Source organism: Sminthopsis crassicaudata, chromosome 2 (genome assembly GCF_048593235.1).
Source record: "Sminthopsis crassicaudata isolate SCR6 chromosome 2, ASM4859323v1, whole genome shotgun sequence".
NCBI classification, from domain to species: domain Eukaryota; kingdom Metazoa; phylum Chordata; class Mammalia; order Dasyuromorphia; family Dasyuridae; genus Sminthopsis; species Sminthopsis crassicaudata.
Genome location: NC_133618.1, coordinates 421,396,692 through 421,413,734, shown reverse-complemented (window position 1 = coordinate 421,413,734; position 17,043 = coordinate 421,396,692). Strand labels below are relative to the sequence as shown.

The window sequence follows — 17,043 nt, the reverse complement described above, 5'->3', positions numbered from 1 at the left end:
GACACTGCTGGTCAGAGGCAGAGGTAGGTATAAAACCCAGTCAGGTATGCTTTCCAATGGCCCTTATTGCCTTCTCACATCCTCCAAATAATGGAGTGTGTTTCTGTTGTACTAGCCATGACTTTGGGTGAACCAAGACCACTGGTATGAAATAAAAGACTGAGGATTACTAGGATATGGGTGGCGAGGGCACACTGTCTCCTGGGAAATAGTTGGTTCAGTCTGGCCAAGTAAGGCATTTATTTCAGAATAACTCTAGTCTTCCAAACCCCATGAAATCCAGGGACCCAATGTTGAAGTGCTTTCTTATATGACTGAATAGTGAAGTTAGGAGAATTGGTTTTATTAGGCATGAGGATTACTACAGAAGCTTTGCTTTCCCCACCCCCCAATAATTCATTTTTTCTCTGATATTATCTGTGCTCATGTCCCATATCTGCTGCCTTTCATTCTAACTGATCAGAAGTGGGACTTAGAATAAATATTCATGTTAACTTCAAAGTTTGTGGGAATCTATCAGGATAAGTCAATTTTTACATAAATAACCAATAAAATAGCATAGATTCTCTGTTCATCAATAGCTGAGCATCTACAAGTGTGAGTTATTAGCAATAACTATAATTACTTTGAACTGAACAAATAAGTAGATTGAAGGATCATGAGGAGAAATGCCTTTCTTTAGAATTAATGCAGCTTAATGGCTTAAGCGCTAATATGCTTCATCTGATGTTGGGCTTTGAGAAGCCAGCCTTGTAAGTAAGAATGCTGAGCTCCTGCTGAATAGCTTTACTGCTTGGATGGAAGATAATTTTCAGTCATTTTGAAGCTGCATTGATTTTATCGGCAGAAGGCCCTAGGATAGTGTTTCACCTTCAGCACAGAGACTTCACTTGTTTAATGGGCTTCTGAAAAGTAACAACATGGAATGGGAATCACCTCAGACTGTAGCATTGCATCCAAACTTCCTAACACCTGGATAGCTCTAATAAGTAATGCAGAAGACTCCATTATAATGAACAATTATGGAGCCATTATCTCACTGGACCAAATGTTGTTTTCTAATTAACAGATATTCTTAAAACTAAGTCTATGTTGCTTGAATTATATAGATTGTCTATGAACATGGACATAATCATAAATAAATCATAAATTATACATAATCATAAATAGATAACCTATAAATAACCTATAATTTTTGGTATCTATGCATTATCCAGAGATTCAGAAGAAGGATCCCAGAATATTAAAGGTTTTTTTACCCTATATATAAATTTATTGGAGGACACAGTTATGAGATGCACAGGTCGTTCAGACTTGGATGGGTGACATATTTTTTTTGATGAAACATACTTTTTAATGATATAACAGTCATTGAAGAATTGAAGTCTCTGTATATATTCTGTATTCCTCAGATGCTTATTTAAGTCACTGTGTCACTTTAGCTATATAAATTTATTTTGATCAAAGGCTCTAAGTTGGGTGGTCCTCAGAAGCAAAACCTTTTTAATTACATGAATAGAAATAGAGACTGGATCTTTGCATTGATGTAGGCAACTTCGAGAGGATGAAGCTCCCCCTCCCTGCTTTCAATGGAGAGGGTTAGTGACTTGCCTGATATCATACAGCCAGCTTGTTTCAGAAGTGAGACACACAGTAATAGATGTATTTAATCAGGGAAAAATAGAAGGGTCAGAGAAGAAAGAAGGAAGAAATTGGACATTTGTAGCCCATCTAGACTAGGTATCCCTTTAAGGAGCAAGCTCAAAAATAGGTTTTGTCATCTAAGAAGTATACTTCAGTAGCAAAAAAGAGATGGTGGTGTGACTGCAATACCCTACAGGTTAGCAAGTATAAACTTCTCTGTACTGTTGCCTGCAATTTTACCTTGTCCATGGGACCAAGTTACCCTTAATCTTGTCCCTGAAGTCAAATTCACCAGCGTCCTGGTTCTATTATTGAATCAAGGAGAGTAGCTTCTTGTATGTCCTATCATTTGAGCTTCTAAGTAAAGCTCTGGGAAGAAGCAGTAACACGGGCATAGAAAAAAATAAAAAGGATAAGCCATTCAAATAATCCCTCCTGATTTCCTAGACCTACAAAATGAAACAAATCCCAAGGCATATGCTTGAGTTCTACTACCACCTCACCCCATCCCACCTCCCAAAAAAGTTCCAGCATTTGAGAAAGGAGCATGGAAAAAGAGGGTATCTCAAAACATTTGCTCATCACAAAATAAACAGGGAAACCCGGGTTAGTTATCAATGATGGGACAGACCACAAGCACAAACTGAATTGTGAGGTGGTTAGGTGAGACTCTAGGACCCAGGACTATCATCCTTATTCTTCACACTGTCCATTCCCTTCCCTATTCATATGTCTTGTCTCCCCCTCCCTCTTTCATCCAGAAAGGAGAAGATTCCATTTCTTAATTGCAGAGATGTTTGGCATGGGAATGGGTTTATGGAAAAAGAGAAGACACAATTTGGGCCATTTCTCTAGAGAAGACAAGAGAACAAGGACTTTCTTTCAATTAATCAGCAAATGCTTGGCTCCAGGGTCTCCACAAGAGAATTGATTTACATAAAGCCACTTCTAAAGATGAATTTGACTCCCCCTTACTCTTATTCTGCCCAGCCACCATCAGGCATGTTAGTGGCTTTCAGATTGACAGTGTCAGCCTCTACAATCAAATTAGAGATGAAAGCATCTGATGTCAGCCTGGGCAGGGGGAAGAAGAAGTGGGGGTGGGGTGGGTATTGAATAAGACACAAAGGAGAATAGATCAGAGAGCCAAGTAGTCCTTTCATAAACCCATGGTGCTAAAAGGCAACATCCAGCCTTGGAAAAAACAAGGCACCTAGATTCAGTTCTCCAAAACACGGTGGCTGTACATAACTAGCCTGCTAAACTGGCACAGCCCTTTGGGCCAAATGATGAAGAAAGATCTGATCAGATGTATGGTTTCACCCAGACTTTTTTAGATTTTGGAAACTGTTCCAGGTTACAAAAACCACAACTAGAACAAAGCCCCCTCAAGCATGCTCACTAGACCAGTCAACTGATTAACAAGCATTTGTTTACTGCCTACTGAGTGCAAGGCTAGGCTACTCCGTAGCTGAAATGGGGACAAACCCGGCCAGGGATATGTTAATACACAGAGGTCTTACCTTACTTGAGCATATAGTCAACAGGGCCAAAACTAGAATAATGAGACTAATGAGGAATTCCAAAGCCCCTATAATATAACAGTCCGAGTGCTAAACTGTGATAATCCTAGGGATTAGTAAGCAGACTGAAAAAATCTGCACTGGTACCATTTGTCAGAGATGATCAGTCAATTATAATGCTATTTCATGAACACAAAGAGCTGTTAGTTTGAATTGCATATGATAATTAAATGAATGAGGATAGTATTTGCAATAGCATTCTTGGTTAACCCTGCCAGCCCCAGTTTGGTGGCAGGTTTGGAAAAGCTGACTCTATGATTGGAGACAAAGAACTTGATCTTCCTTGCTGGGAGAAATGGTTAAATTACTAGAATTACTTGAGTTCTGGCTTTTCTGTATCTTGTATCAGCTTCATGCTTTTTCCTCCTCTTGTCAAAAACTCTTAACAAATTTCATGTTTAGAACCCATTAGGTCATCCGTGAAACCAAAAAATTCTTTCTCTTGACTGGAGACAAAGGATCATAGAGGGTAGTCCTAAGGGGTATCCTAGAATGCTATTATAACTCATAGCACTCATTTTCTCAGACCCCAAGCTGAAATTTGGAATCAGTCTAAATTCCAGCTGTGTGACCTTAAGCAAGGTGCATCCTCTCTAGGACACAGTTTGTTCATCTGTTAAAAAAACAAGGGGATCAGACTAGACTCCTTCTAAATCTAATAAGTCTGGGCTTATGGGATTCAAAGCCAAAGAGTCTGGGGCTCCTGTATTTTAGTATAGTATTATTTTTTCCTATTTACATGTAAAGATTGTTTTCAACATCTGCTTTTATAAGAGTTTGATTTCCAGTTTTTATCTTCTTTCTCCCTTCCCTTTCCCCAGAATGGCAAGCAATCTGATATAGCTTATATGTGTACAATCATATTAAACCCATTTACACATTAGTTTTGTTCTGAAAGAAGAACCAGAACAAAAGGTAAAATCCATAAGAAAGAAAAAACAAAAGAATAAAAAATAAAAATAGTAAGTTTCAATCTGCATTCAGACTTCATAGTTTTTCTCTGGACATAATGGCACTTTCTATCATGAGTCTTTTGGAATTGTCCTAGGTCATTTTATTGTTGAGAGGAGCCAAATCTGTCAAAGTTGACCATCACGCAATGTTGTTATTGTGTACAGTGTTCTCCTGGTTCTGCTCACTTCACTTGGGCTCCACATCAGTTCTACCACCAATATAATGTGACCGTAGGAAACTTGCCTTTTCTGGCCTCATTCACCCCTACACTCACCTCCTACTCAGTAAAACTGTGAGAAAGCATAAGACAAAAGGCTAATAAAGCCAAATGCTTGAATTTATCCTCCCCATCTTATTCTCTACGGTTTGTTCTCTCCTACAACAAATTTTTAAACATTTTTTGGGGGGGAGAGGGCAGTTCCTAGAAGTTTTCATCAGTTGTACTATTTTTGTAATCTTTTAAGAGGGACAACTCTACCTACTTCCCAAATCAATTTCCAGGATATAAATACTTCCACTAAGTGCTTAGATCAGTTCATACCTACCTTTTGTCCCTAAGCAGGGATTCCAGAACAAATCTTAATTCAATAGTCTGTTTCTTCTCTACCCAAATCTGAGAGGAATTATAACTATATATACCCAACTTTGCTAACTACATTTGTTTTATATCTTTCACAACTGGTCTCCAGGGTTTTGTGTTTCTCTGGTGTAAAAGCGGCATCCATTCTATTTACGTCTATGTTTTTGTCTGCCTTCTTAAGTGTCAGGAATCCCCAAGCAACTAATATATAGATGTTGAATTTAAGTAAAACAAATATAACACCTCATCACAGTCAGGGTTTGATCCTGACATTTAAGTAATACTTGTTATCAGCTACAAGTTTTTGCCATAAAGCCAGACTAGTTATCTTAAGTTGTTTTTTTTAATTTAATTTCATATTAATGACATCCTGATGTCTAATAAGCTAACTTTGGGCAATAACCATGGCCCCCAGAGCATGTAGGTCAGCTTTGGGTCTTTACTTTTTCTTTCTTTTTTTATACATTTATTTATTTTATTTTTAATTTATGGAATAAAACAAGTACTTCCATAACATGGTATAATAAAAAGTATGATTACACATAAAATTGTAAGTCTATTATGTATAATTTGCTATTACTTTTACAGATAGTAGTAAATTTATTGTGTAAATTTCTTTTTTTCCCTTTCTTTCCCACACCAACTCCTCACATTTATAAGATCACATTCTGGACCCAAACAAAATAAAACTACATATTATAGGTACTATTTTGAGTAATATAAATATATATACTAGTATGTGCATATATGTAACTATATTGTTATGTACTTAAACTGATCATGCAGGTATATTTTAGCTAGTCATTCAAGCCTGACATTTAATACTAAAGATCTCTGCTTAGCAACTTATTAAACCCTTGGTTGGGATGGCTTGGGTCTTTTTCATGAATTTTCCTGAGAAGGCAAAATGGGGGTGGGGGGTAAAGAAAGCGAAAGAGTGCATTGCTTTTGTTGACATCCTTCTTTCATTTAATAACTTTTTAATGTCACTGAAGCATCTAGAGATAAAAACTCCTGCTGTTCCCTCAGCAAAAATATATTCAGAAAGTAAGCTTTGGTGCATTGGGAAAGAATTGTTTCTTGCTTCCTGGTCAATATTTTGATTCTCTGACTCCCCAAGATTCATAGGTTTATTTAGGAATCATTTTGGAACCTCTGCTGCATTTTCCCTTGGACAAAAGAAGCCCCATAATAGAAAAGCAGCAGAAGAAATGGGGGCTTTGTTACTGAAACATGTGCTCTGGCCTCATTCAGCTTTGACAGTGACCCAATGGCAAAGATGTGATCTTGCTTATTAAGATAAATTGCCAGTAGGAGAGATTTACTTATTAGGATAAATTCTCAGTGAAGTTCACATTGTAAACCTCCTGAGGAACCATTTCTCTCCTGGAAGCTCCTTATGCTGTTTAAGACAAAGGTGAGCAGAGCAATTTTTTATTTTTTTCTTGAAACACATAGTGATATGCAGCAGATTTATTCTGGGGGTGGGGAGTAAGGGGGAGATCTTCATATAGCTATCCACCTATGGAATAATATAGTATTACCTTTCCTTCTTCTATTTTCCTTTCCTCTCCTTTCTCCCTTCATCTCTTCCTCATTCTTTCTCTTTCTATCCTCCTTTCCATCTTCCTTTCTTCCCAGTCTAAATCATGTAAATCCATGAAGATAGAATCCAAATCCCAAGAATCTAGAACTCCTAGTTCTAATATCAGGTCCTAGTATCTAATATTTAATAATCTAATAAGTGAACATTTCTTTAATTCTTCTCCCTTCTCTACATTAAACTGATTACCACCTAGATCTTTAATGACTAGCCCCTCCACAAGTAAAGCAAAAAAAAAAAAAATGCTTGAATATTATCATCTTCCTCCTATACCTTCTGATTTATTCTATTCTTCAGTAAATTTTGAAAAAGCCTAATATGATATGTCGGTTTGGAGGGGATAGTTCCCAGAAACCTTCATGATTCCTGGGTGTCTTTTAAGAGCACAATCTCTATCTACTTCCTAGCTCAGGTCCCAGGATGTAAATATTCTGAGGAAGTATTTCCTCAATCCAGTCCATACTTGCCTTTTGTCCTTGATTAGGAATTTGAGAGCATTCCTTCATTTACAGACAAGTAGTAGGTGACTTCTCCTCACCATAAGTCTTAGAGAAGAATTCTATACTTAAGCTGATACATGATCTATAAATATTCAATCTTGCCATTCCTGACTTAAGAATCAAGAAGACCTGAGTTCAAATCCAGCCTCAAATTGCATTTATTAGTTGCATGATCCTGGGTAACTCAATTACTCTTTCTTAGCTTCAGTCTTCCCATCTATAAAATGGGAATAATAATAGCAACTCTAGTGCTTCATAAGGTTGTGTGGACTCAGCAAGTTGACATATGTAAATCACTTTGCAAACCTAAAAGCATTATATACATTCTAGCTATTATTACTATTATAATGAGAAATTTTAAGTCTCCAAATCACTTGCTCTGATACCCATTATGCCAGTGAACTGTTTATACATGCATACATACATATATATATATATATATATATATATATATATATATATATATACTCAGATTAATTTTAGATTAAGCTAAAGGAATTTAGAAGACAAGTAAATCTATTATTGCCACCTCCAAATTGTTGAAGCCATTCCATATAAAAAGATCATTATTTTAAAAATTTAACTTCTTTTTTTTGCATAATGATGAACTGAATTTGCTCCTATCAAGTTTTCCATTGTCTCTATTGCATTGCAGACATGGAAGATAGTATGCATTGGTGGGAGTGAAGTGGGGATGAGAGTGCTGTGAAGACAAAAGAAGAAAATGGAACAATCCCTTCTTGGATGCTAGATTCAGTTCCCCTTGTTTCCTCAGCTCTTCATGCCTTCATTCCTCTCTCTAATACCTATATTCTGGCTGGTATAGCTTTCAGGATTATTTTGCTCAGTCAAAAAGATTCTTGCTAAGACAAACCTATTGCTCCAAAGTTCTTCTGTCTGTGTACATATCTAGTCCAATCTTCTGTTAGACTCTTCCAGTCCGGTTCTCATTCATTTCCCCAAGGAAATCAAAAGTAAAAATGAAATCTTATCTCTAAATTTGTCTAGCAATAGTATTGTGTAGCTCTGTGGTTCTGTGTGGAAAAAGAGAAATTCCCCCCCCAAGATCTCTTCCTTTGATTTAATGGAAAGAATTAGCAGAATGTATGTTTCCTTCAGTATAGGAATTGTAAAATCCAAATCTCTCTCCCCTTGTCCTTGATCCTTACAGAAAACAAAAACACATATGTATGCACACATGCATGTGTACAGACACACAAACACCCATAACAATCATAACCATGAAAGTCAGTGGGATGAACTGACCCATGAAATGGAGGAGAGTGGCAAAATTAATTAGAAAACAGACTCAAACAATATGCTGCTTATTAAAATATACTGTAAACGTAAAGATTTATACAAAGTTAAAATGAAGAGGTAGAATAAATTCTACTATGACTTAGGATAACTTGGAAAAAACCAGAAGTGTCCAACATGATCTCAGACAAGGCAAAAATAAAATATCCATGAATAAAAGAGATGAACAGATGAACATCTTTCCCTTTCCCCAGATACTTGCGGGTAACACTCAACAAGCATTTACTAAACAACTGCTAAATGTAAGACATTGTGCTAGGCCCTAGGAATACAACTGCAAAGAATTTTTTCAATAACTTTACATTCCAATTATTGAAGAAACTTTTATAGGTAAACCTTGCTAACTGGAAGAAAATCTTTAGAACAAATATACCACCTTCTTCTACTGACCTCCCCCTTCTCACTAAGAGAATCTAGTTTCCCTCAAACTCGGGGGACAGAAGGAAAAAGGACAGACGGAAAAAGGTGTTTTCTCACTACATATCCATTGCCATCTGTATTGTTCTTGTTAGAAATGGGAGATTTCAAAATTGGAATGAGCCTTCCTGTTTATAGAGATCCATAGTTTTGATGTGATTGTGGAAATTGTCTTTAGAAATTGGAGAACTACAAACTTAGTCCCACATTTTTCCAAATTTAGAGAACTTACTACAACAAACAAAACAAAACCATTCTCTTTCTTGAACAGGTGATATAAGCATTAGAGAGGCTCCAGTTTCAGAGTATTCTGTATAAGGCTGTCCTTGGAGAAAAGGGAGAGAACCTATATAGTAACAGTTCAACCAGGAGGCAAATGCTGTAGTGGAAATAATGCTGAAACTGGAGTCATAAGAGCTGACTTCAGATCCTGGTTTTGTTTCTTACTATCTGCAGGACATTGGGCAAAACATTTAATGCCTTAGGATCTCGATTTCTACAATTTTAAATTAAAAGGTTTGATTTACATGACATCCACAGTCCCTTCCAGCTGCAGAACTTCACCTGTTCTGCCTACTACACAAAATGTCATTTTACTTGGATAGGATTTCTGAGCACAGTGAGTATGACCTGGACAAGGGTGATAGCATAATCCAAAGAGCACTTTATTTACAGCCATTTAGTTTACTGGAAGCACAGTTTCCCTAGATGCAAAATGAAGCCATTAGAACATATTCTCTCTATGGGTCCTGCCAGTTTTCAGTGTTGTGATTCTAGAAGTCCTCTTCTATTTCTGGACAAAGAGAAGAAAGATATTCAAATTATTGTATGGACTTAAAGGGAGAAATGAGGAGAAAGGGCATAGAAATGGTGTAAGGAAAGAGATGGGAGACAGGCAGGCAGAAGAGATTGGGAAATGTCTTTTACTGATTCACTGAGGACAATTGAGGACTGATATCATGGAGAGGGCTTCGGGAAGCACTTTACAGCAGCTATACTGAAACTAGACAACCTTTCAATCCATTTATCAAAGTGTCTACAGTTCCCGTTTCAAGGCAGATGAAGCAATAATAAATTTGTGAAGAAAGTTAATCTGTGTCCAAAGCATTTTAGTAAATTAAAAAGAGGGGGGGCAGATGGGGGATATATTGGTTCTTGCCAGCTCCGATTTGACTTACTGTCTCCTTAATAAGTTCTCCCTGGTCTTGTATTTTTGGATAGAATAATCAGCCGGTTAATCATTTTCCGGAAGCTAAAGAATGCTCTCTAGCTAATGCAGTTCTCGATTCTTCTAAGACTTTAATCATTTTTAAAATGTACTAAATCCCTTTCCCCATTTTCCATTGCAGCAAACCCATTTCCTAGCCTTCTCCTTTTAGTCACCTGCAGAGATTGCCCTTTGTTCATGATTCACTTAGAAAGACTACCATAGGCTTATAGAATCACATATTGAGAATTGAAATGAATCTTCGAGGTCATCTGGCCCAACCACTTCCATTTTACATGCAAAGAAATTGTGACCCAGAGAGGTAAAGTAATTTGCCTAGAGACACAGGTAGTAAGTTCATATGTTTCTTCTTTGGGGAAAAATATTCTGTTTTCTGGGGCATTTCCAGAGTTTTTCTGCTTTTTGTCTCCATGAAACACTCCTGCCATGAAGGGTGAGCCACTGAAAACTTAGCAGGCAAGTGTCCAGAAATAGCGTCCTGGGCAAAATGAATAGAATTTGTTATTTTTATTTAAGTTTCAGTTAAAAGTAGTTGCAATAATCTTTCTCAAGGTTGGTGCTCCTCAATGGCTTTGTGTCTTGGAATCAAGCTGAGATAAACATGTTATTAGTAGCCCTCACAAAGACCCTGCTATAATTATGAAGGGACAGTTACAGAAAATGAAGCTTGTAGCCCTGAACTTCTTTCCCACTTCATCAGTAACCCCTTTTCAGCTGTCAGTTTGTCAGACCAGTCAAGGTATTTATGAAATCAAGAGACAATCCTGCAGATTGATGGCAGCAGTATTGTTATCCAGAGAAGAATAGCTCAATGGAAAATAAAATTAATAAAATTTACAAGCAGATTGTCATAGGGAGCAGATGAATTTCCTACAATTTCCTGTTTGGCTGGACTTGGGAAAGTGATGTTAAGCTGTAGTAGTGTAAATTAGGCTCATTAGCTATGAATAGGACTAGGCATCTTGCTTAGCTGGGGGGACTTGATTCCAAAGGTGATCTTTCACAAGAAAATATATAGCAAAAAACCAGTGTGTACTTTGTTGGGTCCTGAATTCTTAGTGAAGCTCAGAATTCTATGTGTGTCAGCATCATGAATTCAGCCTTTGTAAAAGGTCACTCTCCTTTCCCGGAGCAATGCCATCCCAACTCTTCCCCATTTTTATAGTTTAGCTGTTCTTCCAGAGCTATTTAGCCCAAGTAACATCTGCCCCATGGTGTTCCTGGCCCCACAATAGCAGATTGCAGCTGTCCCTTCATTGCCTGCTGCAGATTGAGAGTCCAAGTGTTGATTCTGATATATCATTCATGCCCTTCATATCCCTGTATCCTCCCACCAGTTTAAGGATCTACTTTTAGCCATTTGAGTGCCTTGAGTTCCTCTTCATAGTGGAGGAGACAGTAAAAACAAATATAGGAGGCTGTGAGGTATATTCTTTATCAGGTCGGCTGGGGAGGTCAGCCTCTGTTTGACTGCAGCTGAGAAGAGGTTTGTCTCCCAACAGTCTAGTCCGTCTGTGAGTGTCTGAATGAAAACAATTGTGCCCGCTGAGAGCCCTGGGTGTAGACTGGATGACTGGGAAAAATTGAATTAGTTTGATGACAAGAACTCAGTCCCCCTTTTTCCTTGGGTCTGATGGAAAACAGTAGAGTGCCCTCAGTGACACTTTCTGACCTCTGGTGTCATCATGGGTTTTTGTTCAGGGACCAACTCCAGGCTGGAGCCCGCTCATTGAATCAAGCTGGTCTGGGGGAGGCTGGGGTGGAACTCATTGTACATCCAAATTGACTTAAATAGTAGCAGAAAAAAAGAAAATGGATTTGAGATAGTGAGTCCCCTATTATTGCACCTCAGAAATCACAGTGACCTATGACTACCACCCAAAAAAATGAAACTGAATCCCCAGCATGAATTGTACTTGGCACAATGAACATATCAAAAAATTAATTCCAGTGAGCATCACTGAGAAAAATTTGGACATCTAAAGCATCTTAGTACCTCTCTAGGTATAGGAGAAATAAGGGGGTGTTTTTTGGGAGGAAGGAATTTCACTTTGCCTTTCCTCCCATGATTCTCCCATGATTTTTTTGGTTACTATAGTTATTTAAAAGAGTAAAACTAACAAGTTTTCAATGAAAATTAATCACTGTTATTTAAATGGCAAGACCCTTTTCTAGACATATCTGGATAGAGTTTTGCTTTTTTAAAAAGATATCTTTAAATATCACTGAATTGGGGCAGCTAGGTGGTGCAGTGAATAGAGCACCAGCTTTGAATTCAGGAGGACCTGAATTCAAATGTGGTCTCAGACACTTAACACTTCCTAGCTGTGTGACCTTAGGCAAGTCACTTAACCCCAGCCTCAGGAAATAAATAAATAAACAAACAAACAAACAAACAAATAAATATTTCTGAATTGTAATTGTGAGTTTAGAGATAATTGTGTTTATATCTTCCCATAATATAGAGTAGATTTTCACCCAGATGCTTCAGTAACTTATCTTTATTGAAATAAACCTATTGTGTTTAGGACATAGCATAGAAGTTTGGTAAAAGTCACCTTTTTTATGGAGTTTACATGTAAATCTGATAAGTCTATCCTGAGTGATAAGGAGAAATCTTAGAGAGTCTAGTCTCTAGGTCTCTAGTTTCTTAGGTTCAGTAAATCATTTAATCACCCTTATCCTCTTTGGGAAAAGAGGCAAAAACTGCATAGCCTTGTAGCTATAAGGCTATTCTGAGGATCAAAAAGCCTTGCCTCTCTCATATATAGGTTACACAAACATGTGTAAATCATTTAAACTCTTAGTGCCTCTGTCAAACCTTTAAAACTGAGTTTGAGGCTTTGTGTCCATTTGCATCGGTGGAGGGATTTTCCATACCAAGAGTTCCTTACCCCCAAAAACTCACATTCAGACTTCCTCTTAAAAGTAGAAAAACACATTAGCTGGGCTAATAACATCTGTCTTGTTCAAGGATTAAAATGGGGTAACACAACATCACTAAAAAATTTAAGATATTACTATGATCATTGAGTTCTTTTAAATCTCCATTGAAATCTAAAGTGGCTCTTAGGAGAAGTAGGGTAGTATAGTGGATAGAACACTGGACCTAGAATCAGGAGACTTGGGGTTAGAATGTCATTTCAGATACTAATTAATTATATGGACTTAAGCAAATCAATTTAGTCTGTGGGCCTTGGTTTCTTTTCTAAAATGAGAGGGCTAGACCACAGGATTCCAAGGATGTCTCTAGCTCCAAATTTGAATCCATATATGACAGTGCCATTGACTAAAAATGTTTCCTGTTTTAATTTGTTCCCACCAGTATCTCCAATTACTTTTCAGTTCATTTAAAATATACTCAGCTGCATTGTGTCTACCCACTCCCCTGTTCCAGAAAAATGTAAGCTCCTTGAGAGCCATGAATGATTTCACATTTGTCTTTCTGTTCTCCATGCCTAACATAGTGCCAGCTACATAGTAGGCACTTGGTAGGTACTTTCTGAACTACATCAAACTGAATTAAAATATTTCCACAGGCTCAGTTCTTTCAGAAAATGTTATGTTATTCTTAGAAAAGGCAACTAAGACTCATGGGCCTGTCCATAGATAGAGAGTAATAGTGTTAGGGAATTCTATACTTGGTGGAAATCAAGCTGCTGGATTAGCCATCTTGTTATCCACCTGAATGGGAATGCTGTTAGCCGTGTTTAGCGCTAGCTCAGCCGCCACCCACATCTCTACATGGGACAGGTTTGCTGAAATGCTATTGGAATTCATCCTTCTTGTCAATGAGAAAGTCAGGAGTAGGGGGTGGGGAGAGGAGAGAGAGAATGAGTATGGGGAAAGCTTCTAGATATTTGTTAGCATCTTCTGTTACTTGACAGTTGCCCACTCAGATATGTCTGCCGCACTTTTATCCTCTTGACTGCATGGTTACTGTCATGCGGCTGGCTGTATCAAGGTGGTCCTTCACTAGCAGCTACCAGAGACTAAGAATATCTAGCAGGTCAATTGTCTTTGGCAGCTGCTGTGTTCTAGTTCCAAGTGACAAAGGAAAAGTGGTGAGATTAGTAAAAGACATGGGAGGCGGGGATGAGGAATGCTAAAAACTGTCAGGGCAGCAAGGGGCCCACACTGGGAGGTGGAATAAACATGGAACTGGGTGCCTAGTATAACAAATAATTCAGCAGCTTGTGGCCTGGAGGTGGGAGACCACCCACACTGTGTGGCCAGGGAAGGCAAAGCTATGCTCTTTGCCTGGTAACCATTTCAACAAACGCTGTAACTTACAGAACAATGTGGATGTTGGGTCGCCAAGCCAGAGACTAAACAATCTGGAAAACACTTTTAACTGTGACTAAAGACGCCATGGGTTTTGTTATCTTAATGTGATGCAGATAAAGCCGGGGCCTTGGTGATTCACAGGATGCTTTTCTTCCCTTGTTTAGAGATCTGAGCGAGAACCAGATTCAGGGAATCCCGAGGAAGGCTTTCCGAGGCATCACTGATGTGAAGAACCTGTAAGTGATGTTCAAATTATTTGTTCTCCTGACGTTTGTCCTTTTCTGTTATGGGGATGAGCAGGTCATTGAAAACTCAGGGTACTGGGGGCAAGAGATGGGAGAGGGGGGAGGAGTTGTACTTGTTTCTATCTCCATGAATTTATTTGACATTTATTAAGTACTTGCTGTGTGCCAGGAACTGTGCAAAGTGCTGGGAATATAAAGGTGAAAAAAAGCACAATCCTTCTCAGTGGACTTATAATGTGGGAGATATCATGCATATCAGGAGTCTTTTACTCAGACCCCAATGAAAATAGGTTCAGGGGTTCTGGTCAAATGTTCTCCAAAGGCTTTACTTTAAATTCCACTGCAGGTGTACCAGGTCAGTTATTTTATTTCCTTTTTTGGGGGGGATCCCCTAGTTATTGCCTGGAAACTGTGTCCCAGGGCCTTGAAAGTATTACTTGCCCTTCTACAAGAGGAAAGGTAGCACCCTTGATCAAATCAATTGCAATGGCCCCGTATCAGCAGAATCACAACTGCCTTTGTCAAGGGAGTCTCCTCCAGCTTGATGTCTCATCATCACCTCTCGACCATTTCTTTCGTGATTCTCAGGGTGATTTCGCAAGTGTCTCAGCTCGCCAAGTTGACTGCAGACACCTTCTGAGTTCTTCTGCGTTGTCTGCCCAAGCAACTGTTTTCCATATGTGTAGAATACATATGTCAGGTTTGGAGATGAGCACTGAGACATGGTCTGGTTTCCATATACAAACATTTCTGCCAGTTGGCATCCCCACAATTCAGGGGCAGAACGCTCCACTTCTAGGGATGAGTTTTTTATGACTCCCAACTGTCACTTTCTCTATAATTAATGTAGAGATTTTCAGTTTACAGAGATCCACCAGGGATGTAAGTGATGACTTCCAGATTTGTGTTATCAGCCCCTACATTGCTGAGAAAGATATTGCTAAAGGTTTAGAGAAAAGTTGGTATTTTACATACAGACTTAGATGAAGAAATGAGAGGAGGAGATGTGTCAAGGTGGAAAGTAGAGGTGTTTGAAGCTTCTTGGAAATAGCACGCCCATATGGACTATCAGGAAGACTAGATATATAATCCTAGGAAAGGCACTTACCACTGTTTGCCTTAGTTTCCTCATCTGTAAAATAGGGACAGTAACATCCCCTTCTTTACAAAGTTGTTGTGAGGATTAAATGAGATAATAATTGTAAAGTACTTAGCATAGTGTTTGCAACATAGTAAGTACTAGATAAAAATGTTAATTATCATTACTGTTTATTTGCAGAGAACCAAGATTAGGCTGCAGAAGTTTCAAAAAAAAAAAAAAAAGTTTACAGCCAGAGAGATGTAGATCAGAGATAAGAGAAAACTTTTTTTAATTTTAATTTAATTTAATTTATTTTTTTATTTTTTTATTATTTTTTAATTTTATAATTATAAAAAATTTTTGACAGTATATATGCATGAGCATTTTTTTTATAACATTATCCCTTGTATTCATTTTTCCAAATTTTCCCCTCCCTCCCTCTACTCCCTCCCCTAGATGACAGGCAATCCCATACATTTTACATGTGTTACATATGTAACCTAGATACAATATATGTGTGTAAATCTAATTTTCTTGTTGCACGTTAAGTATTGGATTCCAAAGGTATAAGTAACCTGGATAAATAGACAGTAGTGCTAACAATTTACATTCACTTCCCAGTGTTTCTTCTCTGGGTGTAGCTACCTCTGTCCATCATTGATCAATTGGAAGTGAGTTGGATCTTCTTTATGTTGAAGATTTCCACTTCCATCAGAATATATCTTCATACAGCATTGAAGTGTATAGCGATCTTCTGGTTCTGTTCATTTCACTCAGCATCAAGTTCATGTAAGTCTCTCCAAGCCTCTCTGTATTCATCCTGTTGGTCATTTCTTACAGAGCAATAATATTCCATAACCGATAAGAGAAAACTTCTTTGTTATAACTGCTGCTTTCTTTATAAGAAAGCTCAGTATAGGAAAAAAATAAATTTATAAGCTAGATAATTTATAACAACAATAGCTGGCATCTAAGTGCTTTAAGATTTACAAAGCACTTTACATTTGTTAATACATGTAATTCTCACAGTCACTATATCATGGAGGTGCTATTATTATCCTGATTTTACAAATAAGGAAACTGAGGCATAGAGTAGTCCAGTGACTTACCATCATATAGCTAGGGAATGCCTGGGGCAGGATTTGAACTTGGGATTTGATGCTAAGCCATGTGCTCACTATATTATGCCACCTAACTTCTAATAATCCCCCATGTTTGTAAATAACACTTTTTTTTTTTAACATTTTGAGATTTAATAACATTTTGTTCTTCAGGGTTTCCAGGGAATATGAGTATCCACAGTAACACAATAAGTCCATAAGCTAAAGTATTTATGTAAAAGTCATAGACTTTTGGTGTTAAAAAGGATCTCAAAGTTCATTTCATTCAATGTCTCATGTAATAGGTAAAGAAAATGAAGCTCAAAGAGTGGATGTTACTTCCCTAAGATCTCAGAATTCCTTAAAATCAAGGCTAGATTTAATTAATATTATTTGATTTCTTACGTATCAATGAGCAAAAATTTTGTATTACAGCCCTTACTAAGAGATGCCCTAGAACTAATCTTTTCAGTTTAAGTACTTAGCAAACTGGTAACAATCCAT

At 37.7% G+C, this 17,043-nt stretch overlaps 1 protein-coding gene across 1 annotated transcript in view; it reads left to right on the top strand.

The window, feature by feature from the left end:
• SLIT3 (slit guidance ligand 3) overlaps positions 1 to 17,043 on the top strand; it is a 772,880-nt gene that overhangs the window by 503,920 nt on the left and 251,917 nt on the right. Inside the window, 1 exon segment of the mRNA XM_074292023.1 lies at positions 14,278 to 14,349. Coding sequence (XP_074148124.1) covers positions 14,278 to 14,349 — 72 coding nt within the window.